Raw genomic sequence first — 23,023 nt, 5'->3', positions numbered from 1 at the left:
CATGTGGGAGTCAGGACTCCTGGGTTCTACCCCAGCTCTGGGAGGGGAGAGGATTCTAATGGTTACAGCTGGGCGGGGTGCGGGGCGGGGACTGGGATCCAGGACTCTTGGGTTCTCTCCCCGGCTCTGGGAGGAGAGTGGGGGCTGGTGGTTAGAGCAAAGAGGGCTGTGAATTAGCTCTGTGGTTCTCCCATCCTTTGGCGGGGAGCGGGGTATAATGCCTCCCTCTCTCCCCCAGGTTGCCCCAAGGGAATGGGCTCATGCCATATGAGCATCTAGCCCCCACCCCCAAACAACCCCACAGATACAGCCCAGCAGGGCTTTGCCCATCCCCTGGGGCAGGAGGGTTGGGCCCAGAGAACATAGCCTGGAGGGGAAGGCATTTTGCATCTGTCGGGGGGAGCATAGCTAACGGGGGTGGGGTGATTTGGGGGTCCCGCCAGGCTCCAGCTTCGTTGGATGCCCAGCACACAGCCTGGTGCCATCCACAGCCCTCCACGCTGTGCCTTGCAGGACAGCTATGCCATGGGCAAAAGCTGGGTGGAGGAGTGCGAGCTGCTAGGTCACCATGCCCTGCTTACAGCTGTTGCAGGGACTGGCTGGGAGGGATGTGTCAGCCAGTGCCTGCCAGGGCTGGGTAGAGATGGTGGAGAAATTATACTAAACTCCTGCTCTACCCACTAGTCCCCACTCCCAGCCCCCCTGCTCTAATTCTCCACATGCCCTTTCTAGGGACCCTTTGCCTAGCGCTGAGATGTGGCTTCTCTGGGGTGGGGCATGGGGTCTGTTTATACAGGGACCCCTTACCCAGGGCTGAGATGCAGCCCCTCTGAGATGGGGTGCAGGGGCTGGTTATATAGGGAAGCCTCACCCAGGGCTAAGATGTGACCCCTCTGGGGTGGGGCATGGGGACTGGTTATATGGAGAGGCTGGTTATACGGGGACCCCTTACCCAGTGCTGAGATGCAGCCCCTCTGGGGTGGGGCCCTGGGGCTGTGTAACAGCCACACTGAATGTTTAGGGCAGGAAGAGAAAGAGAATCCTTCATCAGATTCAGGCTCCAGCGGGGGATTTAGGGAGGGCTACGCTGAGTCCTTCGGGATGTGGCATGGTCCGGGCACCGGGGTCTGCTGAGAGAAAAAGGTCCTGTGGCCCCATCCACGATTCTCAGTTCATGTAGCTGAGCCCCTTCTGGCCAGCAGGGGGCAGTGCCAGCTCAGGAACCAGCCTAGCCAGCCTTGGTGTGCTACCTAGCTAAGTGGCCCTGAGCCGTGGGCAAACTCCAGCCACTGGTGTGTGCAGACACAGAGGGGTCGCTTCTTCCCCATTACATGGGGATGGAACCCCGGCATCCTGCCTCCCAACCCCAGCATGCGCTGGGGCAGACAGAGCCAGGCAGCAGAATATAGACAGGCCATGGGCCATGTTTTCCCAGCTCTAGCCACTAGACACCACTCCCCTCCCAGAGCCAGGGATAGAACCCAGGCATCCTGGCTCCCAGCCCCCCTGCTCTAACCACTAGGCCCCACTCCCCTCCCAGAGCCAGGGATAGAACTCAGGCATCCTGGCTCCAAGCACTTTCCTCATAAGCCTAGTCTCTCCCCATGGGCTGCCTGGCACCTGTGGGCCCTGGAGGCAGCACCCTGGGCTGGGAGAGGGGGCAGCAAGAGAGGGGAGGGGCACAGCTGTTTATTGCCTCTGGCTAGAAAAGTGGGGAGGCAGCTGGTGCTGGGGGGGAGCTGGTGTGGGCGGGTGCTATTCCCCTCACGCTGCCAGGGTCGAGCAGCTGGCGCTCCGCACCAGTCATGCTCCCCTGTTTGCTAATGACGATGGTTAATTGCTTTCCGATCCACATGAGGGGAATGGTAAGCAGGACAGCCAGCTTGCTGGCGGGTGGGGGGGAACCAGGACTCCTGGGTTCTCTCCCTGGCTCTGGGAGGGGAGTGGAGGCTAGTGATTAGAGCAGTGGGAGCTGGGAGCCAGGATTCCTGGGGGCTTGTGAGAGGAAATTCATTGAGGTTTCTAAAAGGCCTCTGGTAGGCACTTAGAAAAGGTTAAAGATACATTAATAACGCTTTCCAGTTATAGCTTTTATACAATGCAGCTGCCTCTGGGGTGGGGTGCTGGGGCTATTTATACAGGGATCCCTCACCCGGTGCTGGAATGTGGCCACATCTGGGATGGGGCGCGGTGGCTGGGTATCCAAAGCTCCTTGCCCAGCGCTGAAAAGTGGCCCTGCTGGGGTGGAGTGCAGGAGCCGGTTATACGGGGACCCCTCACCTGGCGCTCAGATGCAGCCCCTCTGGGGTTGGGCCCAGGGACTGGTTATATGGGGATCCTTCACCCCGTACTGAGATGCAACTCCCTCTGGGGTGGGGCATGGGGGGCTGTGTAACAGCTCGCAGGAACATCTGGGGCAGGAGATGAAGTTTCCCGTTGAAATGTCAGGAGAATTATGGGATTGGTCCAGGACACCTGGATTCACAGCACCACTTTTGGAGGGAAAAAGCCAAGGGATGGGGGATAAGCTTGGCACTGCCAGTAATAATACAGGGCCCCCAGGCCTGGGCAAGCAGGGAGGGGCACTGGCGGAGCTGCGTGTGGGCTGAGTTCCCCTCCCCCACCGTTCCTGGCACCTAATCAAGGGGGTTTAGGGAGATGATTAAGGGGGCCATGGAACAGCAGGAATGTCAGGGGCCCACAGTGGCTCAGCACCAGCTCCAGGCTGGGTCAGATCAGCCCGCACCTCCCCCCCGGAGTATCCCAGCTGCCCTAGGCCCTTTCCCACTCAATCTCCTTCACCCCGGCCCTCCCAGAGCCAGCGAGCGAACCCAGGCGTCCTAGCTCCCAGCCTCCTCTGCTCTAACCACTAGACCCCACTCCCCTATCAGAGCGGGGCGGGGACTGATCGGCTATCTCCTCACACCCAGCTGGCACTCTACCGTTACATTCTCTATCGGCTGTGTCTATTTTTTCCTCCTTTCTTCCTCCTTCCCCTTGTTCTCTGCAGAGAGCCCAAGCGTCACGAATGGGGGACGGGGCATTTGTTCCTGTGAGCCGCCTTGCTCCCTGCTGCTCCTAACCAGCCCCAGTCGCAATCTGCTATGGCTTCCATTGTCGTGCCTGTTCCAGCAGGGCGTGGGGACTGCACCGGACAGCGCCGAAAGAGAAGACAGCTGGACTGAGGTGCTATGGGGGTGCTGGGCAGGGGGCGCTCTCCTCTGCCAGTCATTGCAGACCCTGGTGCTCCAGGGCAGGGCAAGGGAGGGTGCTCTGTAGGGGATGTTCTTCTACCCGGTAGTGCTGCAGGGCAGCTATCTCCCCCATCTTGGTGAATCTTTTTGTCAACACCTACCCCATAGTGATCCCTGGGTTCTGGGGTGAAACCTGGCACAAATTTACCCCTCTCTGGGCCTGTGAGCTTCTGAGCCTCCCAGTACCACCAAGTCCCCCATAGCACAAACCCCCGCTTTGGGTCAGGGCTCTCTGGCAGCCAGGGGAGCGCCTCCTCCCCCCCTTTTCAGCACAGCAGCCTCTAGGTACAGCCCTGACTGCAAGGGGAAGACATCCCAGCCACACACCCCTTAGACTCTAGAGGTCACTCGCCCCTTTACCAACCGCTTCCCAGCTGGTCTCTCCTCCACCCTCCTAACTTCCTGGGCCCTGCTTAGCTTGTAGAGACCAGCTGGTATCACAACTCGGGGTGCGTATAGGGGCAAATTGGTGGCTGGCTTCTGTGGGAGTCGGGGAGGGAGGGGAGTGTGGCTTTGTGTATCCCTCACACACACCCCTCTGATACATACACCCCTGGCACACACACATACACCCTCACACCCCCCATGTTATATACACCCTTGCACACACATACACCCTCACACACCCCTCTGAGACATACATCCCTTGCACACACATACTTGCACCCTCCTCTGCTACACACACACCCACCCCTCTATTAGATGCACACACACCTCTAACACATACATCCTCACACACCCCTCTGTACATACACCCCTTGCACACGCACACACACACACACCCCCTCTGCTACATACACCCTTTGGACAACCTGCCCCTCACCTGCTTACCTTCTCTCATTGCCTTGCTCTGATGGGGGGGACGGGACCCCAGACAGCAGGGCTGGGTGGGTTGAGATTTGGGGGAGCCCGGGGGGGCAAAGGGATATCTATCTCCATCCCTCTCTCTTCACAGCCCCCTCCCTTTTCACTTCAGGGGTGATTCCTGTCTCCCCCCACACACTCCCACACCCCCCTTCCTCCGGCGGTGGCTGGCTTGGGGGCCCCCCTCCGCTTCAGGCAGCCACGGCCCGCAGCGCCCGGCTCCAACCTGCGCTCGCCTGGCTGGGCGGCGATGGGCTGTGAATGTTAATGACCCTGGCGCTGTGTGTGTGTGAGTGTGTGTCCCAGGCGGGTGTGTATGTGTGTGTGTGTGTATGTGTGTGCGCGCGCCAGCCGGGGCGGGTGTAGCTCTGCGTTAGAGGAGTCAAACCCCCCGCGTCCCCACGGCGCGCTCCCCGGGCGCACAGAGAAAGGTGACCCAGGGGAAGGGGGGAAAAACCAGCCGAGCGGAGTCCGGGCGAGCAGGGAGGAGACACGGGCCGGCGGATCGGCCATTCTGGGAGGAGGAGAGGAGAGGAGGGGGGGGCCCCCCGACCCCCCTGCCGGAGAAGCTGGGGCGGCGGGGGGGGAGAGAGGATCGGGGCTCCGGGAGCCGAAGCAGACGCGTTTGGCATCGCGCTAACTTCGGATGCAACATGTGTAGCGGCTGCCGGGCGGCGGAGCTGGGGCTGCTGCAACCTTGAGGAGGGACAGGCGGGGGGCGGGGGGGCGATGTCGCCTCCTGGGAGCTTTCCCCGCGGGGGGGCTTAGCCTGGGTTTTCTCCAGGCAGGACAAAGGGGGAAGGGGGTGGGAACCCGCCGCTGCCCGGGTTGCGGAGCCGGCGTCGCTCCGGATTTTACCCGGCTCCGACTCTGCTGCAGAGGTTCTGAGCTCCCCGCCCTGCTATGCAACGGAGGTGTCATGAAAAGGTAAGAGGCTCCCCCCTTCCTCCTGGGCTAGGGCTGAGACACCTTCACACCCCCAGACAGACTCCCTGCCACACACACAAAGCCACCCTGACACAAACACAGACACCCTGGTGCATACGCCCTGACACACACTGACCCTGGCACACACACATCTTGACACAAACACAGACACCCTGACACACAGAGAAACACCCTGACACACACACACATACCCTGACACTCAGAGGCACACTGACACCCTGACCCTGAGAGAGACACAAACACTCTGATACACAGACACATATCGGCACACAGACACCCTGACAGACACCCTGACGCACATTCAGACACACAAATAGACACCCTGACCCAAACAGACAGACACACTCAGACACCCTGACGCACACACAGAGGTTATTGTGCAGGTGCAATAGGCACAGACGGATTGTGCATTGCTGGGCTGTGTGAGTGGCTTGTGGCTGTGCAGAGACCATTTGGCTGTCAAGCAGCACAGAGAATTTCTCTTTCAATATCTCTTTATCCAGCCCCAGCCACAGCCCCCGTCTATTGATCCCCATCCACCCCATCCATCGATCCCCATCCACCCCATCTATCGATCCTCATCCACCCCATCCACCAATCCCCATCCACCCCATCTATCGATCCCCATCCACGCCATCCACCAATCCCCATCCACCCCATCTATCGATCCCCATCCACGCCATCTATCGATCCCCATCCACCCCATCCACCGATCCCCATCCACCCCATCTATCGATCCCCATCCACCCCATCCACCGATCCCCATCCACCCCATCTATCGATCCCCATCCACCCCATCTATCGATCCCCATCCACCAATCCCCATCCACCCCATCTATCTATCCCCAGCCATCCCATCTATCTATCTATCTATCCCCACACACTCCATCTCTATCTATAGCTATCTGTCTATCCCCACACACTCCATCTCTAGCTATATCTATCTATCTATCCCCACATACCCCATATCTATCTATCTATCTATCTATCTATCTATCTATCTATCTATCTCACACACCCCATCTCTCTCTCTCCCCACACACCCCATCTATCTATCTCTCTATCTATCCCCACACACCCCATCTCTCTCTCTCTCTCTCTCTCTCCCTCCCCACACACCCCATCTATCTATCTCTCTATCTATCCCCACACACCCCATCTATCTATCTATCTATCTATCTATCTATCTATCTATCTATCCCCACACTCCATCTCTACCTATATCTATCTATCTCTCCATTCCCACACACCCCATCTCTATCTATCTATCTATCTATCTATCTATCCCCCCCACCCCCAAGCCATACATTTTCTAGCTCCATTTCCCCCCAGCGATGTGACTGTCTTGTCCCCATTCTCTGGGGCTGATCCCTTTTTCTGCCAGGGCATTTGGCACCCCCGGCGGTGCAGGAATTGGGGCATTGGTCACCTTTCCCAAAACTCCTCTCTGAAGGGCAGAAGGCCCCCAGCGCCGTTACCCCCTACCCCTGAGGCTGGCGCTTTGGGGAGCTAAGATCACAGCATTCCCTCGGTCCCTGCCACCTGTTCCTCGTGAGACGGGCACTATTTTAGTTCTCGGTATTTCACTCGCTTTCTTCCATACATGACTGGTCCATATACCCCCAGTGATGCCTATACCCTGTCCAGAGCAGAGCTGAAAAGCAGCCGAGCAGGAAGCCTAGCGAGCCCAAGGTACAGTGCATGGGTGAGGCAGAAAAACAGGGCTTCCTTTGGGTCCAGACGCTGGGCCGTATACATGCTCCAGTCCGTAGAGGTAGTTGTCATGCAAGTAAGCTGCCTCTTGTTTGTAGGAGAAAGTGGAACGTGTCCTTAGGAGATCCTGTGAGAATCTCCAAAATAGATTGGATGAAACTGGTCCATATAACTGGTCTCAACTGTGGGGTGGTGGTAGAACGGTCCCATATAAGCATATAAGGAGCTGCAGCAAGATTAAGTTGTCCATATAAGTGGTCTCTACTATAGGGGAGTGCAGTGAGGGAGAAGTGGTTTCTATGAGCAGTCCATATAACTAGTGTCTATGTGAATGAGGGGCTTTGTGAGGGTGGAGTGGTCTATATATAACTGGTCTCTATATATGGGGGAACTGGAGACATATAACTGGTCTCTATACATGGGGGAACTGTGAAGATGGAGTAGTCTGTATGGGCAGTCCATATAACCAGTATCATATAACCAGTCCACATAACCAGTATCATATGGACTGCTCGACCTGCACAGACAGGTCTGTGCAGGTCGAAGGGTCCATATGAGTGGTCCATATAACCAGCCTCTATGCAAAAGAGAGGTTTCATGAGGATGGAGTGGTCTATATAACTGATCTCTATACAAGGGGGTCTCGGTGCGGGTGAAGCAGTTCATATAAGTGGTCCATATAACCAGCCTCTATGCTAGAGGTATTTGTGTTGGGTACCTGGCATTGGATAGCCAGTGTGTAGGGAGAAGCATTCTCTGTGTAAGGGCTTGGATGGAGCAGTCTGTATGAGCAGTCTATATAACAAGTCTCTATGCAGAGGTGGACTTTGTGTGGGTGGAATGGTTCATATAACTGGTCTCTATAAAAGGGGTGTGGGGGGATGGAGCATTGTGTATGAACAATCCATATAACCAGTATCTGTACAGTCTGTACAGATAGGCAGTCTCTATGCACGGGCTTGGATAGAGCAGTGTGTATGAACAGTCTATATAACCAGTCTCTATGAGACGGGGCTCTGTAGGTGTGGAACAATCCATAGGAATGGTCCATTGACCAGTCCCTATACTAGAGAGGTTTATATTGGGTCCCTGACATTGGGTCAGGTAGCCAGTCCATATAGAATGGCAGTCATTACACAAGAGCTTGGGGGCTCAGTGGGGGCAGGGCAGTCCCTATCACAGGTCGCTATAGGAGGGTGTATTTGGACAGGGTACAAGAAGGATATGAGTGGCAGCAGGACAAAATGGGAATGATTTCTCAGCTGGTCATTTTAATAATCACCACCTGTCTGGAGGTGAAAGGAGAAATTTCTCCGTCCCTTCAGGGAGCTGGCACTCTCCCTGTTCTGCAGTGAGAGAAACTGAGGCACACAGAAGGAAAGGATCTCACTTGAGGTCACAGAGGGAGCTGGGATTTGAACCCAGGAGTCCTGAAGCCCACCCCGACCCCCACTTCAACCACTCTACACCCTACTCCCCTCCCAGAATCTGCCCCCACATCCCTCTGCTCCCCTTCCCCTGGGGGCATCTTTCTTTCCGTCACATAGTCTGGAGCGGTTCACAGCTGTGTGTATGCACTTCAGGGCAGACTGTCAAGAAACAGGGCACAGGCCCCAAACTGGTTGTGAGTGTTATAATTCGACTGTGCCAGCCACATACCCATTGTGAACATCTCAGACCCTACCACAGCCACCAACAGTGCCGCTGGGTGCACCAGTCTGTCTTGCCACTCAGGTGAGCCCACCCTTGCGATAGATGGTCCCTTATGCCAAAACTCGCAGCAATATTCAGGTTTCTGCCAGTCCCCAAGGCCCGGACATTTACCCCAAGTCAGTTGCACCTGAGATCTCACACCAACCACAAGGCCTGTAGAGAATCCTTGAATAAACTAACTGAAGATTGATTCACGAGGGGAAATAAATAGAGCAACTGACAAGGTTGAAGCAGGTGAACATACACACACACGGTACAGTCCTAGGCAGGGGTGCTGGAACAGGGGGGCTTGGCCTCATCACTTTTTATCAGGACCAGCGAAGGGGGCGAGGGGGCAGAGAGGAGTGAGCAGGGGGCGTGGCCTTGGGGAGAAGGGGTGGTGCATGGGGCAGGGCCTTAGGGGAAGGGGTGGGGCCACAGTTCAGGCACCGGTGGCCCGCCCTCCTTTAGGACAGTTTCCCCGCTCCTGCTGTTCGGGACCAGGACAGTAGCTGCTCTGATGTGCAAGCTCTGTCTCTCCTTAAGGAATAACCCAAGCCAGTTACCTTGGGGATCCCTTGCTTATGCTTAGAAATACGGCCCTCTCTGAGCAGCACAGCCACCACTGTTTTCTTCTGCTCCGGGATTTTTATTCCCTCCCCCTGGAGTTCACCCAAGTCTTTTGTCCCCCCCACAATGGTTTGTTTGGTGTCTGTTGGCCTTCTTGTGCTGGGCAGCAGCAGACGCCTCATGGGGTGGACTGGGATTTCTCTCCTGACTTGGGGGGACGGGTGTCCCAGTTTCAGAGCAAACAGGTTTAGAGTTACAGAGAAAATATTTTAAGGTGGGACACAGGTGTGATAAGTGAGATTAAGGCTGGCAGCAATTTACAAGCATTTCGTAGGAAATCTGTCTCCTGTTTTACCGCTGGGAACACACCGGTGAGCCAGGCCGGTTTCCAGCCACACATTTGTCAGTGTTCAGTGAGGCCTGGGGGCCTTGGCTTGAGCTGGCACCTCGTCTGCCAGCGTCACACTTTCTTCCTTCGCGCCAATGGGCAGCACTCCATGCCCCATCCCAGCAAATCCCCAGTCCCATCTTCTGAGCTCACCCCCTTTCTGGGGCCCCCAGACTCCTGGAGCCTATGACCTCCCCCTGCTCAAAGTTACCCCCCTTCTTCTCAGACACCCACCCAGACTCCTGGGTCCTATCCTCAGAGAGCACCCCTGGCCTGGGGCACCTGGATTTCTGGGTCCCTATCAATGCCGAGGTCTCCTCAGCTTCCCCTTCTGAAATGCCAGGACCCCTGGGTCCTCCAACCCCTGTCCATCCCTACCCCAATATCTGGGAGACACAGGCAGGGCTAGTGCGGGGGCAGGCACCCGCCCTTCCAAGGAGATCCCAGAAACAGGCATTCATGCACAGTCAGAGCACACACATATCCTGGCACAAGCCAATCCCTGAGACAGGCACAGATGCACAGTCAGAGCCAGCCCTTGTCCACCAACCCCCAGCAAGGAAATTCCCAGAGACAGGCACAGGCGCAGTCACAGCCGAAGCCCACACATCCCTCAAAAAGAGACACCAGGGACTTGTGCACATACGGTCAGACTATATACCCCTCTCATAAGCAGAGTCCAGAAACAGACAGACATACACACACAGTCAGACGCAGAGCCCAGAGACTGGCAGTCTCACACAGTCAACCGGCAGTCACACAATATACAGCCAAACACAGAAGCCAGAGACAGATGGTAACGCACGCACAGTCAGACGCAAAGCCCAGAGAGAGACAGATAGTCTCTCTCTCTCTCTCTCTCTCTCTCTCACACACACACACACACACACACACACACACACACACACACTCAACAGGTAGTCACACATGCACAGTTGGATCCGAGCCCATTGATATTTAAACTATGGGCCCTGAATAGGGCTTTGCAATTTCTGTCCTGGGGCAGGATATCGAACACCGCAGTCGGCTATATTACGTCCAAGTTTGGCTGTCACCTGGAGAGAACACAACAGCTGTTCCCTTCCTCATGGGGTGGCCTTCCCACAAGGGTCCTGCTGTCGCATGGGAGTAGTGTGAATTTCACATGGCAAAGTTCAGGAAATTTTGGCGCATTCCAACCAGTTGATGTCAGTTGGAGGAGCCACCTGTAGCTAGGGGCAGAATCTGTGTGCAAATGACAATGCATCTGCACGCACGGCCAGTACAGCATGTAGTCGACATCCCACCCAATGTACGCTGTATGTCACAACTCCGACAGTAGTGTTACACTTGTGTGCAGAGAGTGTCTTGAGAAATGTAACTACATATGCTCTGAAGGACACACAAATGTAGAGACTGTACCTCCACACCCTCATAAATATGCTGTTCCTATACACTGTCATAAAAACACCTTCACACTGGAGCTACACATCCTCCTAAATACCCTCTCAGACTGTGCCTACACATTTTCGCACTGCAGCTACACTCCGTTATGCTATCCCTACACACCTTTCCATATTGTCCCTACAACCATCCCTAGCTACACACAATACTTTATTGATACACAGCCTATAAGTGTGTTTTCAGGCTACACCTACACACTTTCATAGTGTAGGTACACAACTTTGCACTCTCAAATGGAAGCTACATAGTTTCACACTGGACTGACACCTACATCCCTTCATACTGTACTTACACCCCACCTAAACATATTTTCAGACTGTATCCGTAAACCCACAGATTGTGCCTTTGCACCCGCAACAATGCACAGTCACACTGTACCTACATTTTTACACTGTGGTTATACATCCATACAAATACACTCGCAGGCTCCAGCAACGCACATGCAGTACAGTTACCATCTTCACATTGTACCTACACAACATCATACATCCACTTTCTCACTGTACTTATACATCTTCAGATTTTCAGGCTGTTACCTACACATTCCTATAATACACAGTCACATTGTATCTACACCTGTGTAGACTAGAACTACTCCCCCTGCCCAAGTACCCTTTCATGCTGTACCTACAGCAACTTCAGACCAGAGACGGGAGGCAGTCACACTGATCCTACAGCCCATACATAGCACTGTATCTATTCACCATCAAACACCACCACTGCAGACACCTCAGCGACAGGCAGCCTCCATCCATCTCTTCACCTGCCCCTTGTCCATTGCTCCATCTGTCTCTCTGTCTGTCCTTCCACCGGTCCTGTTTTCCATCCCTCCACCTGTCTCTGTCCATCCTTCCTCCTGTCTCTCTTCTAGTGCCTCCAGCTGTCCCCTTCTCTGGCCCTAAGTCTGCACCTAGTCCTGTCTCTCAGTCCATCCCTCCACCTGTCTCTGTTCATGCTTCTCTCTGTCCCCTTGTCTGTCCCTCTGCCTGTCCCCTTGTCCATCCCTCTGCCTGTCTCTGTCCATCGTTCCTCCTGTCCCTCTTTTCGTGCCTCCACCTGTCCCCTTCTCTGGCCCTCTGTCTGCACCTCCGCCTCTCAGTCCATCCCTCCACCTGTCTCTCCCATCTCGCCAAGGCCTCTGTCTGCGTGTTTTCCTCTCCCCACCCCACCGCCCCTCTGCAGCTCTCTGGCACGATCCCCCTACCCCACCCCCTGCTCTAGTTCCCAGAATAACCCTTTAATAGGTATTTATGAGAAAATTTCCCCTGCCCTGGTTGAAGCAGAGAGCCCGTCTATTAGCTGTTCCACCATGGCCGAGCTGAACCAGCTGCAGCAAGCAAGACCAGCCCCTTGATTGAGATGCAGAAAAGGGGGAGTGGGGGGGGGAGAGAGAGAGAGAGAGAGCCACCAGAAAAAGTCTCTTTGCTCCCTCACTGCACAAAAGACACAGCCTCTGACCTGGGCACCCCTGGCCCGTCACTGGGACGCAGGCCCTCTGGGGTGGGGCATGGGGGCTGGGTAGCCAGGGACCCTTCATCAGATGCTGAGACGTGGCCCTTCTGGGGTGGGCCTGGGGGCTGGGTATCCGGGACCGCTCACCTGGCCCTGGGACGTGGCCCCTCTGGGGAGGGCTGCAGCAGGGGCTGTGGATGGGTGGCCGCGTGTCCCATCACCCCAGAGCCATGTAGGTTTCCATGTTTCCCTCCAGCTGAGACATGAAGCGAGACAGGGAAGAATGAAAGTGAGAGAGGCCAGCGCGGCCCCAGGGGGGAGAGGAAATCAATACAGTTCCAGCAGGTGCAGGAGAGGGGCGGGGGGTGAGGGGGGATGCAAGGAGTGGAGAGTGGAGGGAAGTGGGGGTGAGAAAGCACAGACGGCAGATGAATTATGAGGGCTCATGGAGCGGGACTGGCTGGCTGGCTCGATTGGCAGGACTCCTGGGTTCTCTCCCCGGCTTGGGGAGGGGAGTGAGGCCTACTGGTTAGAGCTGGGGGGCTGGGAGCCAGGACTCCTAGGTTCTCTCCCCGGTGAGGGGAGGGTAGTGGGGGCTAGTGGCTAGAGTGGGGGAGGCTGGGAGCCAGGTTCTCTCCCTGACTCTGGGAGGCGAGCGTGCTGGCATGTCTTAGGGGGTGTGTGTGTGTGTTTTTCTCTGTCAGAGCCCTTTGGGATGTGTGTAATCTGGTGGGGTTCAGGTGTAGATTTCTCGGGGGAGGGCATGCTTGGTGTGTATCTTCCAGCACTTGGGGAGATGCATGTGTACTTGTGTGTGAGCCATGTGTCTGATCAGGAGGGCAGGGAAGGGAAGGGGCAGGATACTGCAGTAGATGGGCCCGTGGCTCCAGTCGAGGATGGCAGGGAGAGGGCAGGATACCGGGGTAGATGGGCCCATGGCTCTGCACAGTGGTGTCGCTGGGGGGGTTAAGCCCGGGATCTATGGAATCTGTTTTTCTTTACGAGCTGTAATTTCCGGAGCTGGCAATCAGTGAAAGTGTTTCTATTCCCGGGCGGATAATCAGGGCTGGCAGTTTACTCTGCTAATCAGCACCTTATGTTAGCGCCTTCCCGCCCCTCAGAGCCAGCTGTGGGACAGCAGGAACGTGCTACTAACCAGACAGCATGGGGGAAATGGGAGATGGGGCCTCTCCTCTCCAGGGGGTGCTGGCTCCCATCTGGCCCCAGGGTGGGCGATTGGCTGGCTCTGGAGGGAGGGGGGCGAGAATGGAACATGGGGCTTTTCTGGGAGGGGTGGGGGACACCGTGTGCGTGCTGGGGATGAACATGAAATATTCAGGAGCCTACATAATTTCCCCTCAATTCTGCTGCTGACAAGAATGATCCCCGGATACCTGGGTTCTGCCTTCCTCCTCCACCTGTCCTCACTCCCATGAGGAATCAGAGAGCCACAGAACTGGACCTTACACAGAGGGAGCAACTCGGATCACTAGACCCCTCTCCCCTCCCAGACCCAGGGATAGAATCCAGGAATCCTGGATCCCAGCCCCCCACCTCTAATCACTGGACCCCTCTCCCCTCCCAGACCTGGGGATAGAACCCAGGATTCCTGGATCCCAGCCCCCCCCATCACTAGACCCCTCTCCCCTACCAAACCCGGGGATAGAAACCAGGAATCCTGGATTCCAGCCAGCCCCCTAATCACTTGACCCCATGTCCCTCCCAGAGTCAGGGATAGACCCAGGAGTTCTGGCTCCCACCCCAGTGTCTCCCCTGAGGTAGATGCTTCTTGGGGTGGGGTGGGATGTCGGGTTCCCAGCCTGAGCGAGGTGGGAGCCATGTGTGTATGTGGATGGGTGGAATTGTGGCAGGGGCAGCAGGTGGGCCTTTGGGAGATAGGGCCAAGTGGGGGGAGGGGCTGTCTCTGTCTTTTTCCCTGCGGTCCCCCTCAGGCCAATGGGTGGGGCTGGGCTGGCTCTTGCCAGGCTGGGAGCCCATCCATCAGTGCAGGCCCTGGCTCAGCCGGCAAGGCAGAGAGCAGCCTGCTCCCACCGGGCTCAGGAGTGAACCACGGGCCCATCTACCCCAGCATCCTGGCCCCTCTGTGTAAGGATCAGATCCAGCCTGGGCTCCAGTGGCTCAGATCCAGGGATCAGATCCAGGGGCCCATCCACCTGGGCTCCAGTGTGTGCTTTGCACCCCATCACTTAGTGCATGTGCACACGCCGTGTGTGTTCACAGTGGGCATGGGCACGTGTGTGTCTGTGCATGTGAGCTTGTTCGTGGGAGAGCCTGGGTGTGCTAAGCATGTGTGTGGCTGTCACCGAGTCCCCGGGCCATGCTCTGGATCTGCTCCCTATGAAGCCAGGCAGGACTCTGGGGAGTCTCCTCTCTGGGAGCAGCCTGTCTGCAGGACACACAGCTCACCCGGCTGCCCCCTTCCTGGGCCTGACCTCGGAGCATTCAGCATCCTCTACCCCTCCGTGCACTTCCCACAGCGGGTCCACCCAGGCGGGGTCTTGGGGAGGCCAGAGGGTCCTGCCCCCAAACTTCGCAGTCAGACGTGACTCTCAGCCAGCCAGTAAAACAGAAGGTTTATTAGACGACAGGAACATGGTCTAACACGGAGCTTGTAGGTGCAGAGAACAGGACCCCTCAGCTGGGTCCATTTTGGGGGGCAGGGAGCCAGACAACCCCGTCTGCACTTCACTCCATGTCCCCCTCCAGCCCCTCCTCCTCTGGGCTTTGTCTCTTTCCGGGGCCAGGAGGGCACCTGATTCCTTTGTTCTCCAACCCTTTAGCTCTCACCTTGTGGGGGGGGGGGATGGGCCAGGCCATCAGTTGCCAGGAAACAGGGTGTTGGCATTCTTTGTGTCCAGACCCCTGCCCACACCTGCCCTCTAGGGCTCTGCCTGATCATACACCCTTATCCCACCACCTAGATACTTAAGAACTGCATAGGGGAAACTGAGGCACCCCCACACTATTCAGAAGAAACATTAAGAACAGTCCCGCTTCGTCACAGTGGCAGCGGGCGCTTCGCATGCCTTTCCCCAGACCGGGTGCATCTCTTGGGGGGTGACCAGTCCATGCTGGCATAGTGCTGCTGGGAATGTCTGTAACTGGGGGGGACTGGGACGGGGGTCCACATGGGGCAGATTCCATGAGGGGGCTGGGGGTAATCCTTGGGGGAGATTCTGTGAGGGGCACTGGGGGATGAATCCTAGTGTTGGTGCCCAGCGCTGTGGATCTTGCCGGGCGGGTAGCGAACTCCTGCATTTTTGGGGGAGGGGGAGGTCTGGGCCTGAGGCTCTGACTGGTGCAGATGGGCATCAAGCAGGAACCGGCTACTCTCCAGCCCCTTCCGCCAGCTCTCATCTGGCCCCAGGGCAGGGACTGGCTGGCTCAGGGAGCACGGAATGGAGCTCGGGGTCTCTCCCCTCTAGGGGGCACCAGCTCCCATTTGGCCACAGGGCAGAGATGGCTGGCTCAGAGGGGCAGCGAATGGGACATGAGGTCTTTCCGCCCTAGGGAGCGCCGGCTCCCATCTTCACCCAGGGCAGGGACTGGCTGGCTCTGGGGAGCCGGGAATGGGGCACGGGGCCTGTCCCCTTGAGGCAGCGCCCCAGGGTGGGGGATGCTGTGTAGAGTCACATGAGCCTGATTCTCTCTTTCCTTCCTTGTTTTCCCCTCCTCTATCTCGATCCTTCCCTCCCAACCCATCCCCTTTTATGCACCCTCTTACTTCCCTTCTCCTTCTCCCCTTCCTTCTGATTCCCTCCTCCCCCACACATTATCCCCTCCTCTGCGGACCCCTCCCGTCTTCCATTGCCCCCTCCCCTGGAATCACCCCCTCCGATGCAGGGGAAGTGCTGAGGCCCTGCGAGATGAGCCTGTCCCCTGGCCCCCCCGCTGCTAGGATGCTCTTTGTGCTGGCTCTGGCCTGCGCCAGCCCCTTCCTGGATCTGCGCCCAGACGGGCCGCGCTCCCTCAACGTGGCCATCATCTTCAGTGGCTCGTCCTACACGCCTGAGAGTGCCCGCTTTGCCCCCACTGCCTTCCGCAACTTCTCCATGGAAGTGAACCCCGTCTCGGTGCTCCTTAACGACACCAACCCCCGCAGCCTCATTGTGCGCCTGTGTGACGTTCTCTCCTCCCTGCGCATCCACGGCGTGGTCTTCGAGGACGACACACGCACCGAGGCCGTGGCCCAGATCCTGGACTTCATATCAGCCCAGACCTCAGTGCCCATCATCGGCATCAACGGGGGCTCGGCCATCGTCCTCACACCCAAGGTGAGGGGGTCACTGGGCTCCAAGCCTACCCCTATTTGCGACACATTTATCCCTGTAATCCCCACCCATATGCCCAACTCAACCTCAACCCAACCATGCTCAACTCACCCCACAAAACCACGCAACCCAACCGGAATCCCGCTCTACTCAACCCAACCCCAACCACAACCCAACCCAACAGTCAACCCCTACCCAACCCATCCCAAACCAACCACACTCAACCCAACCCCAATGCAACCAACCCCAACCTAGCCTGAGCACACTCAACCCCAACGCGACCACACTCAACCCAATCCCAACTCAATCACAGTCAACTCAACCCGCCCACACTCAACCCAACCCCAGCACAACCAATCCCAACCCAACCACACTCAACCCAACCCCAGCACAACCAATTCCAACCCGACCACACTCAACCCAACCTCATCCCACTCAACTGAACCCAACCCATCCCAACCACACTCAACTCAACCCAACACTCAACCCAACCACACTCAACCCCAACCCAACCCATCCCAACCCGACCACACTCAATCCAACCCCAACCCATCCACATTGAACTCAACCTCTGACCACAGTCAACCCTAAACCAACCCAAACCAACCACACTCAACTCAACCCCAACCCAACCACACTCAACCCAACCAAACCCCATTCCAACCCAACCACATTCAATCCATTCCAACCTCAATCCAACCAGACCACATTGAACTCCAGCCCGACCTCCACACCCAACCCATCCCAACCCCACCTCAAACCAACCTCAATCCAACTCAGTTCATTCACAGTCAATCCAACTGCAACTCAGCTCGACTCATCATCTCGAGCCAAACCTCAATGCCCAACACTGGTATCAACAGGGGCTCACCCTTCAAGGGGAGGGGGTTGCCAGGCCCCACACCAATGCCTATTTGTTCGCACACTCATCCCTACACACCTCACCCATATCTCCAACTCAACCCAGTGCATGCAACAAAACCCACCCTAACCCAACCCAACATACCCAATGCAACATAACACAGCCCATCCCGACATAATGGAAAACAGCATACACATCCATTCCTGACCCAACCCAATGCAAGCTGCCCAGCTCAATGCAACCCAAACCAATCAACATAACCCAACCCAATCCTATACACTCAGTCTAACCCAATGCAGCCTATCATCTCAGCCCACACCTCCATGCCCCTTTGCCCACCACTGGAAGTGTATGTGTCAGGTTTGGATTGAGAGGTATCAGCGGACCTATGGAGGGGTAGGTGGAAGCCCAGGTGTGGAATTGCACAGAGACTGTTGTTCAAATTTGAGATGTATCAACAGAGCTGCAGGAGGAGGGGCAGCCCAGGGCTAGGCTAGCAGTAGGCTGTGGGTCAGGACTGAGGGGCATTGGCCGAGCTGGGAAGGGGAAGCCCATGGCTGGGATGGTAGGAGCTGCAGGTCAGGATTGAGGAGCACCCCCTGACCTCCCCATTTTCTCCCTACCCAGGAGAAAGGCTCCACCTTTCTGCAGCTAGGCTCATCGACGGAGCAGCAGCTGCAGGTGATGTTCGAGGTGCTGGAGGAGTACGACTGGACGGACTTCGCTGTCATCACCACACTCTTCCCCGGCTACGAGGACTTTGTGGATTACATCGAGGTGCTGACCGACAGCAGCTTCATCGGCTGGGAACACCGGGGCGTCCTGACCCTCAACCTGACTGATGACCCTGACGGCTCCCGGGTCAAGCGCCAGCTGCGGGAGATCCCTGCCCAGATCCGCCTGCTCTATTGCTCCCGCGAGGAGGCAGAGAGCATCTTCCGGGCAGCACAGGACGCCGGCCTCACTGGACCTGGCTATATCTGGTTCATGGTGGGCACCAACCTGGGTGGCACTGACTACATGCCTGAGCACCTGCCCGTTGGCCTCTTCACAGTGTTGTCGGCTGGCTGGCGGGACGACCTGCACCACCGTGTCCAGAACGGGGTGGCCATCATTGCCAAGGGTGCTGAGGCACTCTCCAGGGACTACGGCTTCATTCCCGAGTTCAACAATGACTGCCGGGCGCCCAACCTTAGCCAGATCCATGAGAACCTCCACCGGTGAGTTGAGGGAGGCGGGGGGCAGAGTGGGGGATGGAGAGCTGTGAGAATGTGGTGCCCATCAACGCAATCCCAACTCAACTCAACCCCAGCCCCAAGCCAACAGAACCAACTCAGAGGGATGTGTGGACAGATCTACAGGAATCTGGTGCCCATTAGTGTAATCCCAACCCAACTAACCCAGTCCCACCCTGTACAACCCAACTCAACACCAATCCACGTCAGTCATACCCAACTCAATATAACCAACCCAACAGGGGAGGTGAGCAAATCTACAACATGTACTGATGAATGTGGTTGGGGCAGATTTGCCCATCAGCAGAATCCAACCCAACGCCAATCCAATTTGCCCCAACCCAGTCCAACCACACTCAACCCAAACCAACATAACCAACCCAACGGGGGAGGGGACAGATCCATGACAACCTGCAATGGTCTGGAAACGGAAGTAGAAGAGGAAATAGGACATGGGACCTTTTCCTTCTAGGGGGCACTGACTCCAGGGCAGGGGACTGCCTGGCTTAGTGGGGCAACAAGACAGAGGGGCACCAGCAGAGCTGGGGGGTGCTGGGTCTCCCCCCTAACTCTCTCCCCACTGCCAGGTATTTCATGAACATCACATGGGGGCAAAAGGATTTTTCGTTCAACGAGGACGGCTACCTCATCAACCCATCGCTGGTCGTCATTTCCCTCAACAAGGAGCGCACTTGGGAGGTGGTGAGTACCCGACCCTGCCCACCTGTCTGCCCAGCCCCCTGCCAAAGGCTTGCCCCAGCCCCTGCTGGAGCCCTGCCCTATCTCGCTGCCCCACCCCTTACCAGAGCTCCACTCTATATCTATGTCATGCCCTCAGCTTTCTGCCCCTCCCACTAACAATGTCTCCCAACCTCCATCTTTCTGCCCAGTGGTTTGCAGGTGGGTTTGGGGTCAAGCCCGGTCTGGGGCGGGGGCTGAGTCTGATTGGCAGGTTTTGGGGGAGTCAGGATGAGTTTAGAGAGGCAATGTCAGGGAGATTGGGGTGAGTTTTAGGGGAAGATTTTGGGGTGAGTTGGGGGCAGGTTTAGGAGTGTTGGTGAATTTGGAGGGGCTGTTTCATGGAGATTGGGGTGATTTTGGGGGAAGGTTTGGGGAGTGTAGGGGTGATTTGGCTGGCAGGGTTGGGGAATTTAAGGGGTGAGTTTAGGGAGGAAGGTTTGGGGGGCAAGAGTGACTCTGGGGTGTATCCAGTGGTGCTGGGTGAATTTGGTGGGACCAGGGCTCAGGCCACAGGCAGGGATCCCACAGTGAAGCCGCTCCCACCCCATCCCCATGCAGGTGGGGAGCTGGGAGCACCAGATCCTACGCATGAAGTACCCGGTCTGGTCGCGCTACGGCAAGTTCCTGCAGCCGGTGGATGACGACCAGCACCTGACGGTGGCCACGCTGGAGGAGCGGCCCTTCGTCATTGTCGAGAACATCGACCCGGCCACCGGCACCTGCATCCGGGACTCGGTGCCCTGCCGTAACCAACTGAACCGCACCGACAGGTACCCACACAGTGAATTTCCCCATGGCAGTACCCGTGGCGGGGAGCTCTGCCCAGCGCTGTGAGTTTCCCCACGGCAGTGCCCCTGGTGGGGAGCTCCGCCCAGCGCTGTGAGCTTCCCCGCAGCAGTGCCCCTGGCAGGGAGTTCCACCCAGTGCTGCGAGCTTCCTCATGGCAGTGCCCCCGGCGCTGTGAGCTTCCCTGCAGCAGTGCCTGCTCGCAGAGCTGTGTTCTCTGTCCGTCCCCATTTCTGTTTTGCTCCCCACCCCAGCCACCCCACAGACCCGCTGCTCTTCGAGAAGAAATGCTGCAAAGGGTTCTGCATCGACATTCTCAAGCGCCTGGCTAAGACCGTGGGCTTCACCTATGACCTCTACCTGGTCACCAACGGCAAGCACGGCAAAAAGATTGACGGGGTCTGGAACGGCATGATCGGGGAGGTGAGACACCTCTGCCCCCAGCCACTGCAGCCCACTCACCTCCCTGAGCCAGGGAGAGAACCCATGAATCCTGGCTCCCAGCCCCCCTCCTTCTAACCACAAGGCCCCACTCCCCTCCCCGAGCTGGGGAGAGAACCCAGGAGTCCTGGCTCCCAGCCTCCATAGGTTGGTGCCACTTTTCCCCTTCTTGAGGGATCCCCAATTTCTCTGCCTCCCTCCAGAAATCCCTGGGCAGGTTGGTGGTTTCTTTCAAAGACCCTGCCCCGATCTCACCTGGTTAATTCCCCCCCTTCAAATCCTTCCCAGAAATACCCTACTTGCTTTGGGGTCCCACCGTAGCTCCCCAGAACTGCACAGCTGGGTTATTGGGTAAGACTGCCCAGCATTGCATGGGGAAGGGAGAACGTCCCTTTGAAGGCTCCACCCTCCTCGCTGACTCCTCCCCCTCGGTCTCTCCCCAGGTGTTTTACCTGCGTGCAGACATGGCCATTGGCTCCCTGACTATCAATGAGGAACGCTCTGAGATCATCGACTTCTCCGTGCCCTTCGTCGAGACGGGCATCAGCGTCATGGTCTCGCGGAGCAACGGGACCGTCTCGCCCTCCGCCTTCCTGGGTCAGCGCCCGCTGCCACCGGGGGCATTGTGGGGAGCAGGACAGAAGCGCTGGCTGTTGGGGGCGCTCCTGGGGACTCTGGCCCCAGCCTCTGCCAGCAAGGGGGGCTGCGGGGAATAGAACCCAGGAGACCTAGCGCCCAGCCACCACCTTGCTCTAAGCACTAGAACCCCTCCCCACCCAGAGCTGGGGAGAGAACCCAGGAATAGCGGCACCCACCCCCTTTCCCTAACCACTAGGCCCCCCTGGGAGAGAACCCAGAAGTCCTGGCTCCCAGCCCTCTCTGCTCTAACCTCTCACCACCACTCCCCTCCCAGAGCTGTGCATAGAACCCAGGCGTCCGAGCACTGACTGTCCCTTCCCCCCCGCAGAGCCCTACAGCCCAGCTGTCTGGGTGATGATGTTCGTCATGTGTCTGACCGTGGTGGCTGTCACCGTCTTCATCTTCGAATACTTCAGCCCCGTGGGTTATAACCGCAGCCTAGCCGCCGGGAAACGTGAGTCCCACCTCACCCCCGCTGCTCCGCCCTGGGACAGCGGGGGGCCGCGGATCAGCAGTGAGGGGCACTAGCAAGGCTGCCTGGGGCGGGGTGGGGGCACAGAGGCGCTGTGCGGGCTGACCCTTCCTATGGTGCTTTCCAGGCACAGGGGGCTCCAAGTTCACCATTGGTAAGTCCATCTGGCTGCTCTGGGCTCTGGTCTTCAACAACTCGGTGCCCGTGGAGAACCCCAAGGGCACCACCAGCAAGATCATGGTGCTGATCTGGGCCTTCTTCGCCGTCATCTTCCTCGCCAGCTACACCGCCAACCTGGCCGCCTTCATGATCCAGGAGGAGTACGTGGACACAGTGTCGGGGCTGAGCGACCGCAAGGTGAGGCTCTCCCTTTCTGCTGCCCCCCCGATCTCTATTCCCACTGGCCACCCCTCCCCTGCTGCCAGGAGCTGGGTGCAACCAATCCCTGGACACTTCCAGATCCAGCCTGCGATCCAGGGATCTTGCTGGGTTCAATACAGGCCTTGGGTGTGACAGATCCCATCTAGACAGATCCACTTGATCCCTGGATCTCAATAGAGCCAATCCATCCAGATCCAAACAACCCACTGGTCTCGCTAGACCACAGGACCAGTGGATCCATGGATCTCAACAGAGCCAATCTAGACTTATCCAGTTGATCAGTGGATCACAGTAGAGCCAGTCTCGTGAGATCCAGTCACTTCATAGATCTCCATAGATCCGATCTAGTCTGTCAGACAGTAGATCCTGCTAGATCCAGTCTGGCCTGATCATCTCATTGATTCATGGATCACAATAGAGCAGTATCACTAGATCCAGCTGATCTATGGGTCACGGTAGATCCAGTATGGCAGGTCCAGCTGATCCGTGGGTCGTGGTAGATCCTGTCCGGCTCAGCCCACGGATCTGTGGGTTGCGATAGATCCCGTAAGGCTCAGCCTGGCTGATTTGTGGGTCGCGATAGATCCCGTATGGCTCGGCCAGGCTGATCCTTGGGTAATGGTAGATCCTGTACGGATTGTGGTAGATCCCGTATGGCTCAGCCTGGCTGATTGCCATAGACACAGTCTCAACAGAGCCCTCACTCCCGGCAGGGGGCGGGACAGGGACACGCGATGGGGGGCAACTGACCCCTGCGGGGGTAACTAATCGCTGCCCCCCCAGTTCCAGAAGCCGCAGGACCAGTACCCGCCGCTCAAGTTCGGCACCGTGCCCAACGGCAGCACGGAGA

At 57.3% G+C, this 23,023-nt stretch overlaps 5 protein-coding genes across 20 annotated transcripts in view; 4 read left to right on the top strand and 1 right to left on the bottom strand.

Annotated features, from left to right (window-relative positions):
- Nucleotides 1-23,023, bottom strand: part of LOC119846859 (immunoglobulin superfamily member 1-like) — a 597,460-nt gene that overhangs the window by 334,657 nt on the left and 239,780 nt on the right. The window lies entirely within an intron of this gene.
- Nucleotides 1-23,023, top strand: part of LOC119847133 (immunoglobulin superfamily member 1-like) — a 660,993-nt gene that overhangs the window by 469,017 nt on the left and 168,953 nt on the right. The window lies entirely within an intron of this gene.
- LOC119847459 (leukocyte immunoglobulin-like receptor subfamily A member 6) overlaps nt 1-23,023 on the top strand; it is a 652,437-nt gene that overhangs the window by 460,461 nt on the left and 168,953 nt on the right. The gene's annotated exons all lie outside the window — the stretch shown is intronic.
- LOC119846912 (immunoglobulin superfamily member 1-like) overlaps nt 1-23,023 on the top strand; it is a 615,137-nt gene that overhangs the window by 452,098 nt on the left and 140,016 nt on the right. The gene's annotated exons all lie outside the window — the stretch shown is intronic.
- Nucleotides 2,983-23,023, top strand: part of GRIN2D (glutamate ionotropic receptor NMDA type subunit 2D) — a 28,698-nt gene continuing 8,657 nt past the window's right edge. Inside the window, exons 1-10 of one of the 2 annotated variants that reach the window (XM_043501148.1) lie at nt 2,983-3,186; nt 16,189-16,619; nt 18,106-18,698; nt 19,301-19,415; nt 20,013-20,224; nt 20,495-20,663; nt 21,125-21,278; nt 21,649-21,774; nt 21,920-22,149; nt 22,957-23,023. The exon at nt 22,957-23,023 is cut by the window's right edge and continues 94 nt beyond it. In XM_043501148.1, coding sequence (XP_043357083.1) covers nt 16,212-16,619; nt 18,106-18,698; nt 19,301-19,415; nt 20,013-20,224; nt 20,495-20,663; nt 21,125-21,278; nt 21,649-21,774; nt 21,920-22,149; nt 22,957-23,023 — 2,074 coding nt within the window. In that variant the 5' untranslated portion in view covers nt 2,983-3,186; nt 16,189-16,211. Of the gene's footprint in view, nt 3,187-4,931; nt 5,046-16,188; nt 16,620-18,105; nt 18,699-19,300; nt 19,416-20,012; nt 20,225-20,494; nt 20,664-21,124; nt 21,279-21,648; nt 21,775-21,919; nt 22,150-22,956 lie in introns of those variants that run through there. The other variant, XM_038381089.2, reaches the window with a different exon arrangement.

Source organism: Dermochelys coriacea, chromosome 23 (genome assembly GCF_009764565.3).
Source record: "Dermochelys coriacea isolate rDerCor1 chromosome 23, rDerCor1.pri.v4, whole genome shotgun sequence".
Classification (NCBI taxonomy): Eukaryota; Metazoa; Chordata; order Testudines; family Dermochelyidae; genus Dermochelys; species Dermochelys coriacea.
The sequence above is the reverse complement of the archived record's forward strand: the minus strand, read 5'-3'. Positions and strand labels throughout refer to the sequence as shown.